Source organism: Ovis canadensis, chromosome 11 (genome assembly GCF_042477335.2).
Source record: "Ovis canadensis isolate MfBH-ARS-UI-01 breed Bighorn chromosome 11, ARS-UI_OviCan_v2, whole genome shotgun sequence".
NCBI lineage: Eukaryota > Metazoa > Chordata > Mammalia > Artiodactyla > Bovidae > Ovis > Ovis canadensis.
In genome coordinates, this window is record NC_091255.1 from 42,477,067 (window position 1) to 42,498,181 (window position 21,115).

General features: G+C 54.1%; 1 protein-coding gene and 1 long non-coding RNA gene across 3 annotated transcripts; both read right to left on the reverse strand.

Annotated features, from left to right (window-relative positions):
- Positions 1 to 10,121: 10,121 nt before the first annotated feature.
- On the reverse strand, positions 10,122 to 13,213 carry LOC138415001 (uncharacterized). Its single transcript, XR_011247044.1, has 2 exons — positions 12,868 to 13,213; positions 10,122 to 10,412 (listed from the first exon to the last, which is right to left on the reverse strand). It is a non-coding gene; the product is annotated as an uncharacterized lncRNA (long non-coding RNA).
- Positions 13,214 to 14,058: 845 nt separating this feature from the next.
- On the reverse strand, positions 14,059 to 19,487 carry RNF112 (ring finger protein 112). 2 transcript variants are annotated; one of them, XM_069542938.1, is made up of 14 exons: positions 19,214 to 19,487; positions 18,992 to 19,032; positions 18,199 to 18,487; positions 17,809 to 18,015; positions 17,569 to 17,697; positions 17,290 to 17,394; positions 16,835 to 16,885; positions 16,532 to 16,588; positions 16,381 to 16,455; positions 16,188 to 16,305; positions 15,898 to 16,064; positions 15,771 to 15,824; positions 15,573 to 15,647; positions 14,059 to 15,439 (listed from the first exon to the last, which is right to left on the reverse strand). In XM_069542938.1, the coding sequence occupies exons 1-14, from the start codon at positions 19,265 to 19,267 to the stop codon at positions 14,969 to 14,971; spliced, it is 1,893 nt and encodes a 630-aa protein (XP_069399039.1). In that variant the 5' UTR covers positions 19,268 to 19,487; the 3' UTR covers positions 14,059 to 14,968. The 2 variants fall into 2 exon arrangements, with proteins under 2 accessions (XP_069399039.1, XP_069399038.1); XM_069542937.1 differs by having other exon boundaries at positions 15,898 to 16,058; positions 19,214 to 19,460.
- Positions 19,488 to 21,115: the final 1,628 nt, after the last annotated feature.

Below are 21,115 nucleotides of genomic sequence, written 5' to 3' on the forward strand. Positions count from 1 at the left end.
AGACAGGGATCAAGACCATCCTCATGGAAAAGAAATGCAAAAAAGCAAAATGGCTGTCTGGTGAGGCCTTACAAATAGCTGTGAAAAGAAGAGAAGCAAAAAGCAAAGGAGAAAAGGAAAGATTTAAGCATCTGAATGCAGAGTTCCAGAGACTAGCAAGAAGAGAGAAGAAAGCCTTCCTCAGTGATCAATGCAAAGAGATAGAGGAAAAGAACAGAATGGGAAAGACTAGAGATCTCTTCAAGAAAATTAGAGATACCAAGGGAACATTTCATGCGAAGATGGGCTCGATAAAGGACAGAAATGGTATGGACCTAACAGAAGCAGAAGATATTAAGAAGAGGTGGCAAGAATACACAGAAGAACTGTACAAAAAAAGATCTTCATGACCCGGATAATCATGATGGTGTGATCACTCATCTAGAGCCAAACATCCTGGAATGTGAAGTCAAGTGGGCCTTAGAAAGCATCACTACAAACAAAGCTAGTGGAGGTGATGGAATTCCAGTTGAGCTATTTCAAATCCTGAAAGATGATGCTGTGAAAGTGCTGCACTCAATATGCCAGCAACTTTGGAAAACTCAGCAGTGGCCACAGGACTGGAAAAGGTCAGTTTTCATTCCAATCCCAAAGAAAGGCAATGCCAAAGAATGCTCAAACTACCTCACAATTGCACTCTTCTCACACGCTAGTAAAGTAATGCTTAAAATTCTCCAAGCCAGGCTTCAACAATATGTGAACCGTGAACTTCCAGATGTTCAAGGTGGATTTAGAAAAGGCAGAGGAACCAGAGATCAAATTGCCAACATCCACGGGATCATGGAAAAAGCAAGAGAGTTCCAGAAAAACATTTATTTCTGCTTTGTTGACTATGCCAAAGCCTTTGACCGTGTGGATCACAATAAACTGTGGAAAATTCTGAGAGAGATGGGAACACCAGATCACCTGACCTGCCTCTTGAGAAATCTGTATGCAGGTCAGGAAGCAACAGTTAGAACTGGACATGGAACAACAGACTGGTTCCAAATAGGAAAAGGAGTACGTCAAGGCTGTATATTGTCACCCTGCTTATTTAACTTCTATGCAGAATACATCATGAGAAACACTGGACTGGAAGAAGCACAAGCTGGAATCAAGATTTCCAGGAGAAATATCAATAACTTCAGATATGCAGATGACACCACCCTTATGGCAGAAAGTGAAGAGGAACTAAAAAGCCTCTTGATGAAAGTGAAAGAGGAGAGTGAAAAAGTTGGCTTAAAGCTCAACATTCCGAAAACGAAGATCATGGCATCCGGTCCCATCACTTCATGGGAAATAGATGGGGAAACAGTGGAAACAGGGTCAGACTTTATTTTGGGGGGCTCCAAAATCACTGCAGATGGTGATTGCAGCCATGAAATTAAAAGACGCTTACTCCTTGGAAGAAAAGCTATGACCAACCTAGATAGCATATTCAAAAGCAGAGACATTACTTTGCCGACTAAGGTCTGTTTGGTCAAGGCTATGGTTTTTCCAGTAGTCATGTATGGATGTGAGAGTTGGACTGTGAAGAAGGCTGAGCGCTGAAGAATTGATGCTTGTGAACTGTGGTGTTGGAGAAGACTCTTGAGAGTCCCTTGGACTGCAAGGAGATCCAACCAGTCCATTCTGAAGGAGATCAGCTCTGGGTGTTCTTTGGAAGGAATGATGCTAAAGCGGAAAAGTCCAGTACTTAGGCCACCTCATGCGAAGAGTTGACTCATTGGAAAAGACTCTGATGCTGAGAGGGATTGGGGGCAGGAGCAGAAGGGGACGACAGAGGATGAGATGGCTGGATGGCATCACTGACTTGATGGACGTGAGTCTGAGTGAACTCCGGGAGTTGGTGATGGACAGGGAGGCCTGGCGTGCTGCGATTCATGGGGTGGCAAAGAGTCGGACACGACTGAGCGACTGAACTGAACTGAATTAATTTAAACAAAAAAAGAAGTTGAAGCTTGTGTTTACCAGAGGCACAGACATGAGTGACTCTATACAGAGGTATGTCTAAGAATCCTGTGTCTGTTGGGTGTGTGCCATGCTGCTCCTGGGATGGGCTCAGCACAGGGAGGTCTCTGTGACACGTGGTGTTTAACCGTTTCTGGTCAGGGACTTCTCTGTAGGTGACATCGTTGAGGCTCTGTGGAGCAGAGCTTGGGGCAGGACTTGGGTGCTGGTAGGCAGTTTGGAGCAGCATCTGAGGAAGCTGGGTCTGCTCTGGAATGGAATGCTCCCAGGTGCAGGGACCACGCTAAGACTGGGAACTTTGTGGGTGATCTTTGTGTCTGTTCTTAGACAAAGCTGTTAAGCGGGCTTATCGTGTTTCATTTTATCCTGGTCTCTGAGTAACCTCAGTAACCCCTGAGGCTGATCGTCTGCGAGGATTTTATGTCCGACAGAACATAACGGCCTGGCGGTGAGCCTCAGACAGCTCGTGACCGTGCTAAGATCTAGCTGCGAATGTCAGATCAGCTCCAGATGTCAGGAGCTGCTTTCTTCTCTCTCAGTTCCGCTTTTGGCCAAAGACAGATGACATCAGGCCGCAGGACATTAATTCATGATGCCCAGATTTTTACCCTTGTCATCACTCTGTTGATTAAGACCAGAAGCATGTGTGTTACACACACTCTCTAGGGGACTCAGGGTTAATCCCTTTTTTCTCTCTGCTGTAGGCTGCACGGTTGAACCGTCTGATGTGACAGCGGCTATGCGGTAGCATTTAAACCTTGGACAAGACATGTGTGCACAGCAAAAGAAACCATCGAAAAAACAGAAAGACAACCTGCTGAATGGGAGAAATATGTGTGAATGATGCTATCGACAGGGGCTTAATGTCCAAAATATCCAGACAACTCATACACCTCAGTATCGGAAAAAACAACCCAACAGGCAGAAGACCTAAACAGACATTTCTCCAGAGAAGACACACAGATGATCAATAGGCACATGAAAAATGCTCAGCATCACTAAATATTAGAGAAATGCAGATCAAAACTACAATGAGGTTTGGCTATTTTTTTACAATAGCCAAGACATGGAAACAACCCAAGTGCCCATTAGCAGATGGTATGAGTCATAAAAAAGAATGAAATATTTCCATTTGCAGCAATATGGATGGACCTAGAGAACATTATACTTAGTGAAGTCAAACAATATCATTTATCACTTATATGTGGAATATAAAGAATAATACAAATGAATCTATATACAAAACAGCAAGTGACTCAGACAAGCAGAACAAACTTCTAATTACCAAAGGTGGGAGGAGGGATAAATTAGGAGTGTAAGATTAACAGATACAGACTGCTATACGTACAATCGACAAGCAACAAGGATTTACTGTATAGCACAGGGAACTCTATTCAATCACTTGTAATAACCTATAATTGAAAATAATCTGAAATATATATATATACACATATAATGGAATCACTTTGCTGTAAGCCTGAAACTAACACAATACTGTAAATCAACTAGATTTCAGGGGATTATTATGTATACATATGGCTGATTCACTGTGTTGTACAGCAGAAACAAACACAACATTGTAAAACAATTATACTCCAATAAAAAAATTCATCTCTCGAAGCAAACAAAATCTCTGGAAAGACAGACAAACCAACAACAAAATAGACAATTAACATAAAGAAAATGACTCTTAATGCTTCCTGTAGGTCTCAAAGCCCAAAGGGCCCAGAATTTCATAGGGTCTGCTTTAGACAGACAGACCCGTTCCCTTCCAGCCCTGTCACTCACTGTTGTGTCTGCCCTGCTGTACTTATGTAGGCCTCACAAGGAGTCCTGATTTTTGTACAGCAGACTAATGGCAGGTCAAAAGCTGTCCCATCATCTGCGCCTGTTTTAGTGTAAGCCTTTAGATCAGTTTATTAGGCATTCAGAACATGTGACATCATTTACGACTTCTGTAAAGGTTAGAGACACGCCTGCACCACTTTTTCTAGTTGTTTTATTCCCTTTGTGGGAATTGTATTCTGTGGAGTATGCGTGGAAAGGGAATCAGATTCCTTCTGGAAGTTTCTTTTTAAATAGCTGGTGTTAATTTTGTCTTAGAAGCTGCTGGATGTTCTTTTTAGGATGTATGAGTGACTGGAGGGGTGGTTAAATATCTGGAAACCTCTAACAATTACTCAGAGTATATAGGATAAGTTAGAATATCCACATAACATCCCAGTGAAGCCTGTATTATACTGGGAGTATAATCCGCATTTATTACAATAGGAATGAGCCCACTGGACTTGTGTTTTTAGATTTCACTGATACCAATATGGTATTTCAAACTGATCGTTTGCTTAGTGCCTCTGAGGTTTTTCACCCAGAAATCTGATGTGGAACTTGCAGACTGAACAACTGGCACTCGCTCAGGATGGGGAAATTTCCAGCATGGAAAAACCTTGTAATACACGAGGCCAAGTACTGTCTTCCTTGAAAGACCGTTGCGTTTTTTTCCAGAACACAGTGAAGCTACCAGGGATCAGTTTGATCCTTTCAAGTTATTTGTTCCCAGAAAACCTCAGACTCTTTAAAGGAATTAAACAACATCTGGGACCCAAAGACACTATAAAAGTCACAATGTCAAGCATCCAACTAAAAGTCAATAGGCATGACTGAAAAAGGAAGGGAATTTTGAAACGTGCTACAACACGGATGAACCTTGAAGACATTACGCCCCATGACATAAGCCAGTCACAGAAGGACAAATACTGTGCAATTTCACCCATGGGAGGTTCCTAGAATTATCCGATTTCTAGAGACAAAGTATAAAGGTGGTTTCCAGGGGCTGGGAAGAGTGGGGAGGGGGAGTCAGTGTTTAATGGGTATAGAGTCTCAGTTGTGCAAGGTGAAAATAGTCTGGAGATGGATGGTGGTGATGGCTCCTGAATATAACTTAAGGCCACCAAATGGTGCACTTTAAGATGATAAAAATGGTAAACTTACATTATACATATATATATATTTAAAGCTTGCATGTTGGATTTTTCTTTTTTTCTTTTTTTGGCCACACCTCATGGCATATGAAATTTCCTCGACCAGGGATCACACCCTCATCCCCTGCAGTGGAAGGCAAAGTCTTAGCCACTGGACCCCAGGGAAGCTCCTGTATGTTTTTAAAATATTTAATTTTTTTTAAATCAAAAAGCATGAAAAAAAGCAGGAAGATATTACCCATTGTTGTTGCTGTTTTGTCTCACTTGACTCTTTGTGACCCCATGGACTGTAGCCCACCAAGCTCCTCTGTCCATGGAATTCTCCAGGCAAGAATATTGGAGTGGATTGCCATTTCCTTCTTCAGGGGATCTTCTCAACCCAGGGATCAAACCCATGTCTCCCCCACTGGCAGGTGGATTCTTTACCACTGAGCCACCAGGGATTATCAGCAATATAACCCACAGCCAGGAGAAAATTGCAGATATGTGACAGAGATGATGGACTTCTTAGACAAAGATGTACAAACAGCATCATAAAGATGCCCTGTGTGCTGGAGAATGCAGAGGACCGGGAGACAAATGGGAGAAATTTTTTAAAAAAGAAAGACTAGCTGGGACTACTAGCGGAGTAGGCATTACAGAGAAAAGATCAGAGAAGAAAAGACAGGGAAAGCATGAAGAGAGAGGAAAAAAAGAACATCAGGGCAACATCAACTAATGCAGCATATGTGCCATTGGAATCCTAGAATGAGAGGGAGCAGGACAAACTATATGAAGAGCAATGTCCTAAATTTCAAATTTGATAGAAACCAACAGATCCAAGAAGCTCAAGGAACTCTAAGCACAGGAACCATGAAGAAGACCACACGAAGGTACATCCCATCAACAACTATTTTAAATATAAATAGCCTAAATGCTGCAAACAAAAAACAGATACTATCAAAATGGGTAAAAAAAAAAACAACCAAACTCGAAACATGTTGCCCATAAGAAACCCACCCTCAATATAAAGACACAGTTTAACGGAAAAGAATAAAAAAAGCTATTCTGAGCAGCCACTGAATCACACACACCTGGAGTAGCTTTAATGTCAAAGTGGATTCTCAGGGACGGATTCCCTAGCTGCAGAGAAAAACGTCCCTAGCTGCAGAGAAAAACGTCCCAATGCTGCGTCTAGAAGAACGACTCGACACTCCTGACCAGTCTGCAGCGAATCCATAGAACTTCACAGAACAGGAAGCAGAGTTTAACAGACTCCAGGCCCACAGCCCACTTCCCGGCGCTGCTGGAACTAGCCTCATGCTGTGGTGGCAGCAGACACGTGGGCCAAAAGGGCCCGAGTCCGCTTTGGGTCACTGGACTTTGCATATTGCACGCGTCCTGACAGGTCCCTTTCAGGTGCATGACACCCAGCGCTGCAGGCGCCCGTCCACGAGCTGTGGAGGAGCATCACCAGCCAGCCCTGAGCTCTCTCACCGGACCCTGGGCCACAGCCAGGCAGGCGACACGAGGGCTGCTGAGTAAGCCAGCAGGCCCGGTCTGACTCACCCGATGTCGCTGTCCCGAGTTCAGGTTTGCTCCCATCCTCTGCTGGACCAGGTGTGGGATGAAAATGGCTGAAATCAGCTTCCAAGCGGTGCTGGGTGCCAGGGAGCCTCAGGAGCCCAGGCTCTGCCTGAAAGGAAAGCGGCCAGAGCTGAGATAACCCTCAGCAGCCCCTGGGCCATCACTTCCAGCTCAGGACTCACAGCAAATCTACAGGCAGTAAGTATCTGTGGTATTTGTGAACATCTGTTTAGCGCTTGTTATGCAACAGGGCAAATTTGGGAAAATAGGGCATTCATGCCTATGGTGGGAACTACAATGTCTCACAGGAAATCAGGCTCTGCGTTGTTTGGGGCCTCACGGCTCGAGCACCCTCAGGCAGACAGGGTCCATGGGGCCGAGGATGGGTTCCAGGGAGGTGGGGGCCGTTTTGCTGCCCAAGCCCCTGCTGAACGGTGGACGCTCTCTCTTGCAATGAGACAGATGACTGCTGTTTGTTTGAAAAAATAATGATTCACAAAAGGAAACAGACAAATGGGTTGAGAAAGGATGAAATGGACTCGACTAAACTCTGGCTACCAGCCAACAAAACAACTGCTGTGCCTCAGCACACCCGCTTGCTTTGCTGTCTCATCATAGAACCATGTGAGTCTACCACCCAAGAGGGAGTCTGCAGGCACCACGCTCTCCCCAGAGGACATCATGTCCACCACATACCGGAGATGCGTTGTCTGTCTGTCTGCTGCCAGGAAAGCCCAGGACGCTTCTGGGACCAGTTGTGCCCGTAGACTGAGGCCTTGGAAGGGGTGAGGTCTCCTGCCGTGGTCAGTGGGTTGCCCAGCTGGCCTTATGTCCACTGTCATTGGTGAATCGTGCTGCGTTTGCCCCAACCTCTTGGCCCACCAGACAGCGGAGTGGACCAGCCCAACTCTAGAAGCTTTGTCCCACCGTCCCAGCAGCAGAGCTGCACCCTCTGAACATAACACACTGGTATCAAGTGGGCCTGTGACCTTGGATCCGAGGCCATGTCCCATGGACACAGGACTCCCAGGCTGGTCCACTCATACCCAAAAGGCCTGCTTTCCCTGGACACCCTGAGGCCTCGAGTCGCAGGAGCTGGAGGGACCAGCCACACAGGCACTGTCACCCAGGAGGACCCCTCACGTGCACTGATGCAACTTCCACGTGAGAGAAGAACCCAGCCGGATCCATGCTTCCAAGGTGAGGGACATTCCCAGAGGACTGGACACAAGTTTTCTAGAATCACTGATTTTTCTTGGAACTCCAGGGAGAAAATTCTCCTAGTAGAGCTGTCTGTCATCACAGGCAGCCCCCGTGTCCTGTTCAAAGCTGTGACACCTCAGCTGCTTGAAGACTCACAATTCATTGGCCACAAAGGTGCCATCACACTGCCGTGTCCCCCCAGGCATGGTCTTCTCGGGGTTCTCAAACACAGTCTGGGCACAGGTGTCCAGCAACTCACGTAGCCACAAAGTAAAGCTGGACCCTCTTCACAAGTAATCTGTGACGACGTTGAAGTGAAAGTAACTAACAGGCATCTTGATGTTGTTTAGCCACTAGGTTGTGTCCGACTCTTGTGACCCCGTGGACTATAGCCCGCCAGGCTCCTCTGTTCATGGGATTCTCCGGGCAAGAATACTGGAGTGAATTGCCGTGCCCTCCTCCAGGGGATCGTCCCAACCGAGCATCGAACCTGTGTCCCCTGCGTTCGCAGCTGGATTCTCATCCATTGCCCCAGCAGGTAAGTCCTAGCTGATGCTTTCTGATGTTAATATTTTGATTAGTAAACTTAGTGCTTTGAGACAATTACTAAAACAAACACATTGGAATGGAAATGGGGGAAATTCAGAATACTACTGGGACAAAAACTCCCCACAAGGACTCAGAGGTCACTCAGCCATAATGCAGCTGAGCCTGTGGCCTCACTGTGGCTCTGAGACCATCACCAGCACAGACAGCTCAGACTGGCTGTAATCACACAGCGACTGGTGTGGGAAATGGCCCCCAGGGGGTCAGTCCTGAGACTCAGAGCCGTGGAGGCTGAGCCTGAACCTCCCAAGGGCACCTCACGAGATGTGTCAGTACTGGGTGATGGCCATGGGTATCTTTTCCTTTGTGTCTGGGAAACATTATTTAGGATGACAGAAACTTACTGAAGGGCCAAAGTTATCATGGAAGTGTGAAGCTTCTTGTGTGATCACGGGGATCTTGGGACAAACGTGTTGGTTCTTACAAGAGAAAATGTTAGCATGTTCCAACTATCAGGCCCTGGAGTTACACTGTTCCTAAGGTTAGCATTGAGTGGTCCAGGAGTTAAGACTCTGCCCTTCCACTGTAGGGGACTTGAGTTCCACCCCGGTCCGGGAAGTTCCACAGGCCGTGTGGTTCGAGCAAAGAAAGATTGGGTGGGACTGTGAGCAACAGAATGATACTCAAATAGTTGATCGTGTGAAAGTGTGAGCAACAGTGAATATGGTTTGTAAAACTAACGTGCACCAGAAGGGGGATTTTGCACGCTGCTTATCAGCGGGATCAGGACACGCTGCCCCAGAATTTGGCGCCTTGGCACACTGAATATTTTAAGATGAAGGGATTTGAGAAATGGCAGGTTCAGGAAGCAGTTTCTGACTCTCATAACGCTGTCGTGTGAGAGGGGACCCCTCCCACAGCTGGAGGAAAGGAGCCCCTTGTTTCCTCGATGAGTGAGGAGGGGAGGAAAGGGTACAGACAGGCATTGTGAAGCCCCCTCCCCCCCGCCGCTAATCCACGGAGTGTGTCGTACCCTTTCTGGTTCTAGCATGTTTCTCTAAAACACACAGGTGTAACCACCTCTTCAGGCTTCTGTTTCCTTACCAAGGCTCCCGCATCCCAGACAACTTACATTAAATAAATCTGTGTGCTTTTCTCTTGTTCATCTGGCTTTTGTTGCATGGCTCCCAGCTGGGAACGCAGACAAGTATGTTAAGAAACAAAATTCAACTGCATACACTTTTAAAGATCTTACTGGCTTTGTTCAATGACCTATGAATTAGATGGCATTGCCTCTGGCAGGAGCTCCGAGGAACTGTACTGAGGGCAAGACTTTCACAGGCAGAAGGGGCAGGAACAGGAAGTCACACTGGGCTGAAAAGTGAGGTGGTAGTTGAGAGGTCACTTCCCTGTAGGGGAAGCAGGGGTCCACCAGGCCAGTGTGACCTCACTGGTATCGACCAGGCAATTCCTGATTCCCTGGTTTAAGATCCTATTTTGGGGAGAGTCTGAAATGGTAATTAAGTGAAGTTTGGTGATGTGGAGCTCAGCATCAGTGACTCCATTTTGAGAATGTCATCTTGCTTTTAACAGATATACAGCAAAACAAAAGATGCTTTTCCCTCCCTCACATAATCAAGAATTTAAGCGTTTAACACTGGTATGCATTAAAGATTTCTCCTCAAATCATGTATTGCACTGACTTCTCTAATTCATCCCATTGGGATTCTGATAATTACTAGGCATTGTATTTACAGAATGGCTGAAAATTCCAATGGCTGCAAAATACAAGAAAGGTAGAAATAGCAACGGAGATCATTAGAAATTGTAGTGTTGCTGTTACTGACCCAGGTGTTTGAACTCTTTATTTTTAATTTCTTTTTTTAAATAGATTCTGCTTTAAAAAATATATTTATTTACTTATTTATTTTTGGCTGTGCTGGGCCTTTGTTGCTGGTGAGCTGTCTCCAGGTTTGTGAGCAGGGGCTGCTCTCCACTGTGGTGCACAGGCTTCCCGTTGCGGGGGCTTCTCTCGTGCGGCACAGGTTCCAGGCGCTCGGCCTCTGCAGTCGCCGCACCCGGGCTCAATCGTTGGTGCAGGCTTAGTTGCTTCATGGTATGTGGGTCTTCCTGGACCAGGGATTGAACCGGCATCCTCTGCATTAGCAGGCGAATTCTTAATCACTGGACCACCAGGGAAGCCCCCTTGGACTCTATTTTAATCAACAGGTTAATTCTCTGAAGTCCGACTAAGTCACCCAAGGTGGGAGTCTCAGGCCACATGGGCTGTGCTTGCATTTCAAGCCTCACGTGCTGGATTTGAGCCCAGCAGAGACGCACAGGAGAGGCTGGACAGACAAAACCCCATGAAACACAGACCCCTTTAAACTCACTGCTCAAGCCTTAACATGTAGCAGCAACAGACACTGTCTATTACAGACAAGAAACAGAGAGATGAGGTCACTGCACGTTGTCCCTGGAGGACTCTGTGCAGCCCTGCTCCCCTTAGATGCCCCTCCTGCTGGCGGGAGCTGGGGACAGAAAAGCACTGGGGGGGTCATGAAAATGTGACCCCACAGGGAGTGTCCAGAGTGAGAGGGACGGCAGTGTGGGTGTGAGAACCAAGGGGGGAAGGAGGGACAGAAAAGGCAGAGAGAGAGAAGTTGCCATTTCAACCCAGGCGGTGGGTGTCTATTCAAGCACCAGTCCCTTCGCTTCCAGAAAGGGCTGGGTACCCTGTCCACTGCCTCCTGGGGTGATGGAGCCTGGACACCAGCCAGTCACATGTCTCCTGCCTGTCTGTCCCTCGACAGGTGACCGCTGCTGGCCAGAGGTAGCAGCTGTCACGGCTGAGAAAAGCTGTAGCTGCCCATTGTCCACCGCCATGGAAGAAGAGGACAGGAGGAGGAGATGAGAGAGGTCAGGAGAGGGCTGGGACAAAGGGGAGAGAAGTTGTGCCTAAGCACCGGTGCTGAGGCCCTGGGGTGAGGAAGCAGACTTGCTGAACGGGAGACGCTGAAACACGGGGTCCCGGCCGCTCAGGGAAGCTTGTTCAGTGGTCCCGGAGGTGCCTGCATCCTCTCCCAGGGAAGAAGAAAAGGCCTCACAGACAGCCCACCAGGGTGGTCACCAAGTATAGCACTGACCCGAGTCTTTGGACTCTTTGATCAACAGAAATCGATGAGGCCAGATAAGAAATTCAGATGAGGCTTATTGGAGCTCCTGCCACATGCGCAGTGGGAACAAGCAACAGGCGGCTTTGCGGCTCTTACGGGCGGGCGGGCTGGGCCCTTAACTAGGGCGGGTGGGGCCGGGCGTGGGGGCGGCTTGGGCGGTCTGCCCGCCCCCTGGGTGGGGCAGTGCACAGAGATCTTCCCCAGCGCCCAGCTTTAGCTCCCGCACCTCAGCCATGGTGGTTAGTTTGTGGCTTCCGCAGCTCATTGTTCATTGCCCCCACGTGTGTGCCCTCGCGTTTGTCCAGGTGCAAGCGCTCTGGGAAATAGTCCGGGGTCCCAGCCTGTCTCATTGCTCTAAAATAACAACAAAAGGGGAAAATCTGGAGGGTGAATAAATGTAAGACTGAATTTTCCCTGGTTATCAAAGGGAAGAGCTCTTTTTGCCCCCCTCCCTTAAGACTTTTCCTAGAGAAAATTCATATTTGTAAATTCTTCCTCTGTCCTGTTGATAGGTATGCAAATGTTTTTAAAGGCTAAATAAGCTTTTTGCTTGCATGCTCAGTTGCTTCAGTCACAGACTGTAGCCCACCAGGCTCCTCTGTCCATGGGATTCTCCAGGCAAGAATACTGGAGTGGGTAGCCATTTCCTCCTCCAGGGGATCTTCCCCACCCAAGGACTGAACCTGTGCCTCTAGTGTCTCCTGCTTTGGCAGGTGGATTCTTTACCATTCAGCCACATGAGAAGCCCAAAATAAGCTTTTTACCAGAATTAAGACTCAGAGATTTTTCTTCCCAGAAATGTCAAAATAAAGGGACTGCTGTAATAAAATCCACAGAAGGGGCAGCGTTTATTCCTCATGCTTGAGGAGTGGAAAGTCCAAACTCCTGGGGCCAGTGGACACGCTGTTGCAGCTGGGGAGGGCCCACTTGCTGGAGCATAGCCAGCTGGGCCCTCACACGTGGAAGGGGCTGGGGGCTCTTCCAGGTCTGTTCATCTCTGACAAGGACACTAACCCCATACACGAGAGCTGCACCCTCAAGACCTAATCCCTCCCAAAAGCCTCACCCGCTGATACCACACACTGGGCACGAGGGTTTCAGAGTATGACCTGGAGGCTCGGGGGTGGGGAGGGGGCCCAAGGACGCAGCTTCCCTCCCTCTGTGGCCAGCTTCAGCACCAGGAGGCTCCAGAAGCAAGCACCACAGGCCCAAGTCCCCAGCCAGATCTCTAACCTGACACTTGTCACCCGAAGAACGTGGAATCAGTTACCTTCACAAGAGAGAAAGGTTACAACCAACCAGGCTTCGAGGTCTCGACACAGTCCCTGGGCTCTTGTGAATTACAGAACCAGTGTTGGAGAGGCCTGATCGCAGGATCTGGGTTGGGGGAGGGAGTGATGTGGGCTTACCTGAGCAACGAATTTGGCATCAGAGATTGTGTGTTCGAGGCCCAGCTCATCTCTGACTAGTTTTCTCAATGGAGACGCGGCATTTCCCTGAACTTCTGATAAAAGCGGGCCCTCGATGTCCTCGATGCCCCCAGGTGGGCCCCAGGCTCTGGGGAGACACTTTAAGAGCTGTAAGACACAAGGCAAATGTAGCTCAATGTGATCCATCCGGCCTCTGCAGAGTGCTTGCCTGGCCCACTAGGAAGTCCCTTCTGTCCAGAGAGCAGTGGGTGCGGCGCACTGCAGTTCCTTGCAGCCCCAGGGGAGGGAGCTTCCAGCTAGACCGCCCCCTCCCTTCCTGACTCCTCGGAGACTCCCCTACATCCTGAGCCTGCGAACCCCAAAGCCTGCGAGGCTCTGTAGCCTGTGTGTCCACTGGATGACAAGGGAACAACCTAATGAGATGCTTCCAGAAACTGTCCTCGACAAACACACACGTTCTGGGCCCTGCCTTCACTTCTGGCCCCAACCCTAGAAGTTCCAGAGTCACCCCAGCCCTCCATCCCCGTCCCAGGCCGGGCATTGGGATTTCTCTGACTTCTGCTGTGGAGCTGGATCCCAGACCATGCCCTTCTGTCTGTCTCCAGACACTGCTTCCCAGAGCTGGTCCTGACACCTCAATTTCAGCACAGCTGACCCTAAAGGAATCTCCCAGTTTGGCAGGGGGACACCAGCTAGGGGTCAGGAGTTTGGAGGCTCTCCTGCCATCAGCCACCAGGGCAGTGTCAGCTGAGATGTCCCCTCTCTGGGTTTGCATCTGCAAAGGACAGGGTTCCGACGCAGACTCAGTTGCTGTCCTGCTGAGTGCGGGCTGGGCAGAACCAGGGCAGCAGATGATCGCCAGATGCTGGCCTGCAGAGAGGTCCTGGCTCCTCCTGCCTCTGGCTCCAGTAGTCATTCCCCGTCCACCTCCACCCTTAGATGGAAACCAAGTGACAACCTTCCCCAGGGCCAGTGAGGTGGGAGAGACGATGGGAGCGGGACCCAGTCATAGTGGGCGGACAAGCCCTTGGCCCCCAGGTCTCTGGATTTTGGCCCCTCTTCCTGTCTGCAGGTCCCCATCATGGAGCGCCTGGGCTCACTGCCCAGTCCCCAAAGCCCCGTGGAGGCTGAGCTCTAGAGCTGCTTCAATGATTTACTGGGACGCTGACACTCGAGCACACACGTTTTATTTTTTGTAGGATGCACCCATTAATCCTTCGCAGTTTAATAGCCTAGAAGCCTCCTCGTGGGGCTCTCCCGTTCTCCTCGGGCTTGTCGTAGGGCTGCATTCAGGTCTCCTGCCAATGGGCCCGAGGGGTCTCCCCCAGGGTCAGGGGGCGGTGTGGTCCGTGGACCTGTCCCCCCAGGACTTTCCTAGAATCTGCGATGAGGGCTATTGGTGTAATTCAACAACTACTGGTGTTTTTCTTTGGTTCTGACCTGTTGCTGGGACGGCATTCCATAGAGAACGTGGGCACTGACCAGGCTGGACAAAGGGCACAACCACGAGGGACACGTAAGGGGCCCTTTTCTCAGGGAGCGTGCAGGCTCCCTGGGGCTGCCAGAGGAGGGGCAGCCCCCGTCCTGCTGGGGTAACTTTGGGAAGAGTCTCTGCTCTGGGGTTAGGCCACTGTGTGCCGCCTGGGGTGGGGGCACCCGTCCCATTCTCAGCCCCTCTTCGGGGCTCCTGATCCTGATCACCAGGACCCTCCATCCCGGGGCTGCTTCCGTCTCTGAAGGGGAGGCTTCAGAATGGCGCCCGCCCAGCCCTGCTGCAGTCCCAGGAAAGCAGCCAGGGTGGAGAGGGTGGGTCACGCTCTTGGTGGGAGACCCTGGGCCTGTTCATCTAGGAAGAGAGGCAGGTCTGGGACTGTCTGGGACAGAAACAGCCCATTTTTGTTCAGGCCCCTCCCAGCCCTGGGCCCTCTCGTTTTCTTGGTGACTGTGATTCTGTCACCGCCCAGATGGGCCGTTGACCCAGGACAGTGTGGTACACAGGGGCCCTCGGATCAGCACCCCCAGCCCTCTCCCATATCCGCCCCTCCCCCCAGCATCCAGCCCTGGAGCATCCGGGCGGGGGTCACTCCTCCTGCAGCAGGGGCTCTCGGTCCCCCTCCTGCACCCTCTCGTCTTCCTCCTTCTCCATGCAGCCCACCGTGGCCGCCAGCCCAGCACCCACACCTCCCCCCACCACGGCAGCCCCTGTGGCCCCCACCGCGGCTCCCGCTGCCACCATCCCAGCCTCTGCGGCCAGCGCCGCTGCGGCCATGCCAGCGCCCACCACGCCCCCTGCCAGGCCCATGAGCCCCGCGCCCACTGCGCCGCCGACTGCGGCCAGGTGGCCACAGAAGCGCACGGTATAGGCGTCCATGAAGGCCTTGGCCTCGGCCTGCAGCTCGGCCTCCAGGGCCTCTAAGGTCTGTTCCCTCCCGGTGCACAGCAAGGTTGCCCCGTGCCGGGCCAGCAGCGTGTCCTTCTGGGCTGACAGGAGGTTCCGCATGGTGTCCGGCAGTACCCGGAGCGCAGAGAATATGCGCTTGGTGGCTGCATCCTGTGATGGAGGAGGAAGAAGGGGCCTGACCCGGAGCCAAGTACCTCCCACCAGACCCCGGCCTGGGCTCCTCCTATACGATGCCTGGCTCCTCTGCTGCAGGACACCCAGGCTCCCAGCAGGCCAGGCTCACCTGCTGCCGCACGTATTCCTCAAACTCCTTCTTGGCAGCTTCCACCGTCCGCAGGTCGTGCAGCTGGGCGGCCATCTGTCCAGGGGGAAAACCCGGCTGCCTCCCTCCTTTGCCCCTATCCCCTGCTGGTTGCCCGGCTCCATCCAGAGGAGTCCAGCCCATCTCCCCCACCCCCACGTCCTCCCCTCAGCCCTGTACCTCGTCCGGGGAGGCGCAGCTGGGCCCTGTCCTTCCCATCCAGCCCGAGAGGTTCTGTAGAGACAGCGGTGGGGGGTCAGGGGGTGCAGGGGCAGCAGGTGTCCAGGGCTCCAGGGGGCTTTCACACCTTGACCTCCTGAGCCAGCTGCTGCCCTGTGAGCAGGCGTCGGTCCCCCCGGGCTGCGGGGCGCCCCTCGCTCCAGTAGCCTGGGCAGCGGCTCTTGGCGTGCTGGGGGGCCGCACTCAGCACGTCAGCCACATAGGCACGCAGGCGGCCAGCATCGTCATCTGTGTCTGAGGAAGAGATCCCTCATGCAGAGGAGCCCGGAGCAGGACCGGCTTTAGGAGGAGAGAGGGTATCAGGCTGGGCGCCTGGAAGAGGGCAGGCCAGGGAGTCCCTGCTCCAGGGACACTCACCGCCTGAGCTTCCATGGCCTCGGCTCGCCCACCGCCGCCCAGGAGCCGGCAGGAGGTAGCAGCGGGCTCTCCTCCCTTGGAGCAGCCCCTGGACCTTGGGGTACTTGCCGGATGATTTCTAAAGGAGGGGGAGCACTCTGAGCTAGCTCCCCATACCTGCCCCATCTGCCTGGCCCTCTGTCCCCTCCCTCACCTGGATGACGTCGCCCATGTGACCCTGCCAAGCCTTGCTGGGGTGGGAGGAGTCATGAACTAAGAGGTCCAGGTGCTGGAAGAGAAGGGATGCTGACAGCAGCAGCTGGGGCGTCGGGGTCTGGGCTCCAAGTCCAGAGATGGGCTCTCACCTGGATTGGCACCATGCCATAGTGTCTGCCCATCACCTCAGCCACGTGGACAAACGTCTGGGGACGGGGCACAGGGGTCACGACTGGACCACTCCAAAGATGTGCCTCCCAGCCCCCGGAGGACACCCTCCCAACTCCCAGCCCAGGACCCTCAGGCCTCTCCTCAGCCCCCAGCCCACAGCCCTGCTCCAGGTCACGAAACCCTGGGGCAGAGCCGGGCAGCACTCGATTCCAGCTGCCCAGTCCCCTGCCTCACGGTCAACACAGGGACAGGGAGCAGCCCCAGGCCAGCCATCCCCTCACCTCCAGGTGCTCCAGGTCTGTGTCCTTCAGCTCCTGAGAGGCTGTGAGGATCTGCAACCAAGGAGAACAAGGTGCGGGAGGGGCTGTGACGACAAGGAGACACTGGGAGGACCCGGGCAAGGAAGGACCCTCAGGTGAGCCGTGGGGCTCAGGATGTGGGAGGGATCAGCCGGGGGAGGGGAAACCCCTTGCAACCTGCAATGGGGCAGGACTAGCCTGACCTTGGTGGGGTGGGGTGCAGGCCCAAGAATGGTGCACAGACCTTCAGCTACCCCAGGAAACTTCAACTGAACTTCAGGACAAACCACATTCCCACCTTCCCTGAGTTCACCCCCTCGCAGGGGCACCTCCAGAACCTGCTCTGGGGCCAAGGTGACCTTCCTTGGTGGGACCGGGCTGGGCTGAGATGGCCTTGGGAAGGTGGAGAGAGCCTTGAGGAGCTGGCAGGGTCTCACCTGGTAGGAGCTCAGCATGGAGGTGAGGGCGCAGAGCCGGGTCCTTGTTTCCCTGCTCAGCTCCGGGCTCATGACGTCCCCCGTGTCCACCAGGAACACGGCCACCTGCGTAGAGTGCCAGCCATGGGTCAGCCTGCCAGGTGCCTCCCCGACCCTGCCCCTTCCCACCCCGCCTTCTCATCCTGGCCCCCAAAGCTTTCCTGCCCACCACCCTCTCTGCTCCCCGCCCCCCCGCACTGCCCGAATCGGCCTGGACCCCTCTGTCCCTTCACCCCTCACCTTCCTCCCCTCCTTCCCCAGCAGGAAGGGGTGGCTCCACATCCAGATGCCCCTGGAGAGGCCGTTGGCTCCCCACCGGAATCCCTGCCCGGAGCCCGCGCCCCTCGGCCAGCTGCCCTCGCCGGATGCCTGAGGGGCAGAGAAGCAGAGCAGCTTTGGACCATCCGGCCCTGCTCCCTTCGCCAAACCCACCTGGGACCCTGGTCCTGTCCCCCAGCCCCCTCCCGGCCCCGCGCTCACCAGGCCGGGCAGGCCCTGGAGCAGGTGGTTGAGGAGGAAGGTCTTCCCTGAGTGTGGCCCTCCCAGGACGGCGAGGAGGCAGACGGGGGTGTCCCTGGCCAGCGGGTGCTTCAGGCAGCGGTTGATGGCGCCCATTCGCAGGATGAGGCCCCCTGAGGCGTTGATCCGCACCAGCAGCAGCGGCTCAGCCCGCACAGCGCAGGTCTCCTGGGCCCAGAGACTAGGCTCCCTGAGCACCAGGCTGGAGCGTGTCCACCCCAACTCCGCTCCCTCCGTCGCCCCGCCCCATAGCCACGCCCCTCCGTCGTCCCAGCCCAAGCCGGCATGCTCACCTCCATCGCCCCGCCCCCTCCTCCGCTCCACCCCCTCCTTCCAGGTCCAGGTCGGCACCTGCAGCGCGGCGGCAGGCAGCGGCCTCTGCGGCAGGAGCCTCATCCTCTCCCCCAGGCCCCGCAGGCCCTTCCTCCGCTTGCAGGTCTTGCGGCACTCGGGGCAGCAGGGGGGCCCGCAGCCAGGCACGCGGTGGGTGCTGAAGCACCGCGGGCAGAAGTCGTGGCCACAGTCCAGCGAGATGGGCTCACGCGGCCTCTCCAGGCAGATGGAGCAGGCGGGCGGCTCGCGGGGCGCCGTGGGCCGGGACCCCAGCCCCAGCTCCAGCTTGGGGAACGGCGTGTGGGACCTGGGGGCGGCGGTGGGGGCGGGGTGCGGGGACCCCAGACAGGGGTGAGAGGGGCCCCCCGAAACGAGGAACCCTGGATGGAGCCGTCGCGGGTAAGTTCCCGCCCGGGTCTGGCCTGTTTCTAACCCTCCAGGAAGGGAGGCAGGGACAGGCAGACAAGATGGTGCCGGCGTCTGGCACAGATGCCAAGAAAATCCACCCCCACGGCCTCCTGCTTCGAGGGGAGGGGTCCCTCCAGGGGCCACCTACCCATACCCCCTCCCTGCAGTGGCTTCAACACGCTGGGCCTGCGGACATAAGGGGGCTCCCGCAGCGGGGCAGATGGCTCTCGGAAGATTCCAGGGCTGAACTGGCACAGGCTTCCTGAGGCACCCACCTGATTTCCCGACCTTCCCTCCACAGCCCACCAGGGCCAGCCTCGTGTTGCCTCCCCTGGGACAGACCTCCATGCTCCCAGCCAGCCCACCCACATGGCCCATACCGGCCTCCAGGCCCTCCACTTACCAACTGTTGCTGCTGTTCCCCATGAAGCTCCGTTTTCTCTCCTTGGAGAAAATTGGGGAGAGAAAACCCAAAAAATGTAATTTAGAAGAGAATCCAGAGTTCTATCTTCATCCTGGGTTTTAGGTGCCCCCATCCCCCCTCTGGAGACCCATCCCCCGCAAGGGGGCCCCTTCCCAGCACCACCCCACACTTCCTCCCCAGATCTCAGGACCAAGACCTTGCCTGTTTGCCAAGCCGGTGACAAAAGGAAATGACCGACAAGGCGGACCTCGGCATGGGAGGCTGGCGGGGCAAGAGTCCCAGAGCAGAGAACAGGCCCGAGAGACCTTGCCGGTGCTGAGGATGGCTCTTCTGGAAGCGCTGGTGGGGCTGTGGCAGGTGGAGGCTGGTGAGGGGGAGGGTGGTCTCCCCGGAGGAGACGACTGGGCAGGGCTGAGAAATGGATGTGACAGTCGGAAAAGAGAAGGCTGCCTCTGGACTCACCCCAGGGGGAGGAGACAGGACTGCGGGAACCAGGGCTCCGGAGGAGGGAGGGACGAGAAGAGCTGAGCCCAGAATCCCTGGCAGAGGCTGGGATGCAGGCAAGCGAGGTGGTGAGTCGTCATGGAGACGAGGGAAAGATAAGGACAGGGCGGGGGAGGGTGGAGGGAGAGCAAAACCATATGGGTGCGTGGCAGACACAGAACTAGGCTGGCACTGCCCCTGCTGGCCCAGCGGGTCTCTTCCAGGGCCGCAGGCAGTGGGTACAGAAGTGTGGGAACCGGGAAAGCACGTGGTGGGCGCTGACCCAGAGCCCCAGATGGTCTCCTTCCTCCCGTGGACGGTCGTGGTGCTGGGCATCTGCTGGGGCCCATGATGCTACCCACAACACATGGCCTACAAGACCCTCCCCCGCGGTAGTCCCTCCCCCAGGGTCATCCCTCCCCTAGGGTCGTTTCAGCTATGCCTTCCTCAGCCCCCTGGGCTGCTCTCACGTTGGCTCTGTGTCCTGTGGTGTCTTCCTCTCCCACTGAGTGATCTCTGGACCCTCTAACTGGGCCCCTCCCACTCACCCTGCAGCACACAGCCAGCCCAGACCCCTGAGCACAGCTGACCCCTGGCTACTCAAATACCTGCCACAGCTCCGGCTCCATACGACCATTAGATTGGAATCCAAAGTTCCTGGTCTGCACCTGAGGGCCTGAACCTCCCTGAGCAGCCCTCCCTCCTCCACCTCTACCCTCCACCCAGTGTTCCCTGTGGCTGTAGCAGGCCACCAGGCTCCTCTATGTGTTAGTCGCTCAGTCGTGTCTGACTGTTTGTGACCCCATGGACTGTAGCCCACGGGGCTCCTCTGTCCATGGGATTTTCCAGGCAAGAATACTGGAGTGGGTTGTTGTGCCCTCCTCTAAGGGATCTTCTCAACCCAGGGATTGAATCCAGGTCTCTGGGGGCACCAAGCAAAGGCAGGGCACTTGGATCTGCATTCCTGGGGAGGCTAGGCCAGCAAAGGGGTGAGGGTAGGAGGACGTTTCTCCCAGGGAGAGTGAGAGGGGGAGGAGAGGCCAGGAGTGGGGTGCGCAGGGCCCTCTGCAGCCTATTCCTCAGTCCTGTCCCCAGAGCCCTCTCTGGCCCAGGAGGCCATTGTCTAGCCAGTGGCCTCTGGGTACTGTCCAGTGGGTGAACCCAGACTCAGCTGCCTTCGTGGCTGGGACCCTCCCAAGCCCTGAGGAACAGCAGGATGTGCTGAGTACACACCCCCACCCGCCAGGGCCACCAGTCCCCTCCCATCAAGGCGACCTCCGCCCTGCCGTAAGAGGACATAGCAGAACAATCATCCCACACCTGCTTAGCAATTCAGGGTCACACCTGTCACCAAGAGCTGCCTCCCCCAGTCCCCACAACACAGGCAGCCCTCTGTTGCCACCTCCCCACAGCCCACGCTGGGGGGTTTACCCAGACAGAGAGCCCCCAGCAACCACCCCCCCCAGCCCAGGCCCAAGCTGGCTCAGACACTCTCAGAGAGCTTCCCCGTCTGTCCTTTCCCCTCTTTGTTCTCAAAGCTTTAGGAAGTGCCTCTTCTGTACCAATCATGGAGTCTGCCACCAGGGCTACCAGAGACAAATGGGGTCCACACCCGGGGGA

Excerpts from the sequence above, each read along its gene's own strand:
- RNF112 (XM_069542938.1), bottom strand. The coding sequence starts at position 19,267 with ATGCCGAGGTCCGCCTTGTCGGTCATTTCCTTTTGTCACCGGCTTGGC. Across the intron at positions 16,065-16,187 it reads AGGCCATGGAAGCTCAGGCG|ACACAGATGACGATGCTGGC; the intron begins GTGAGTGTCCCT and ends TCTCTTCCTCAG. Across the intron at positions 15,825-15,897 it reads AGCTGGCTCAGGAGGTCAAG|AACCTCTCGGGCTGGATGGG; the intron begins GTGTGAAAGCCC and ends CTGTCTCTACAG.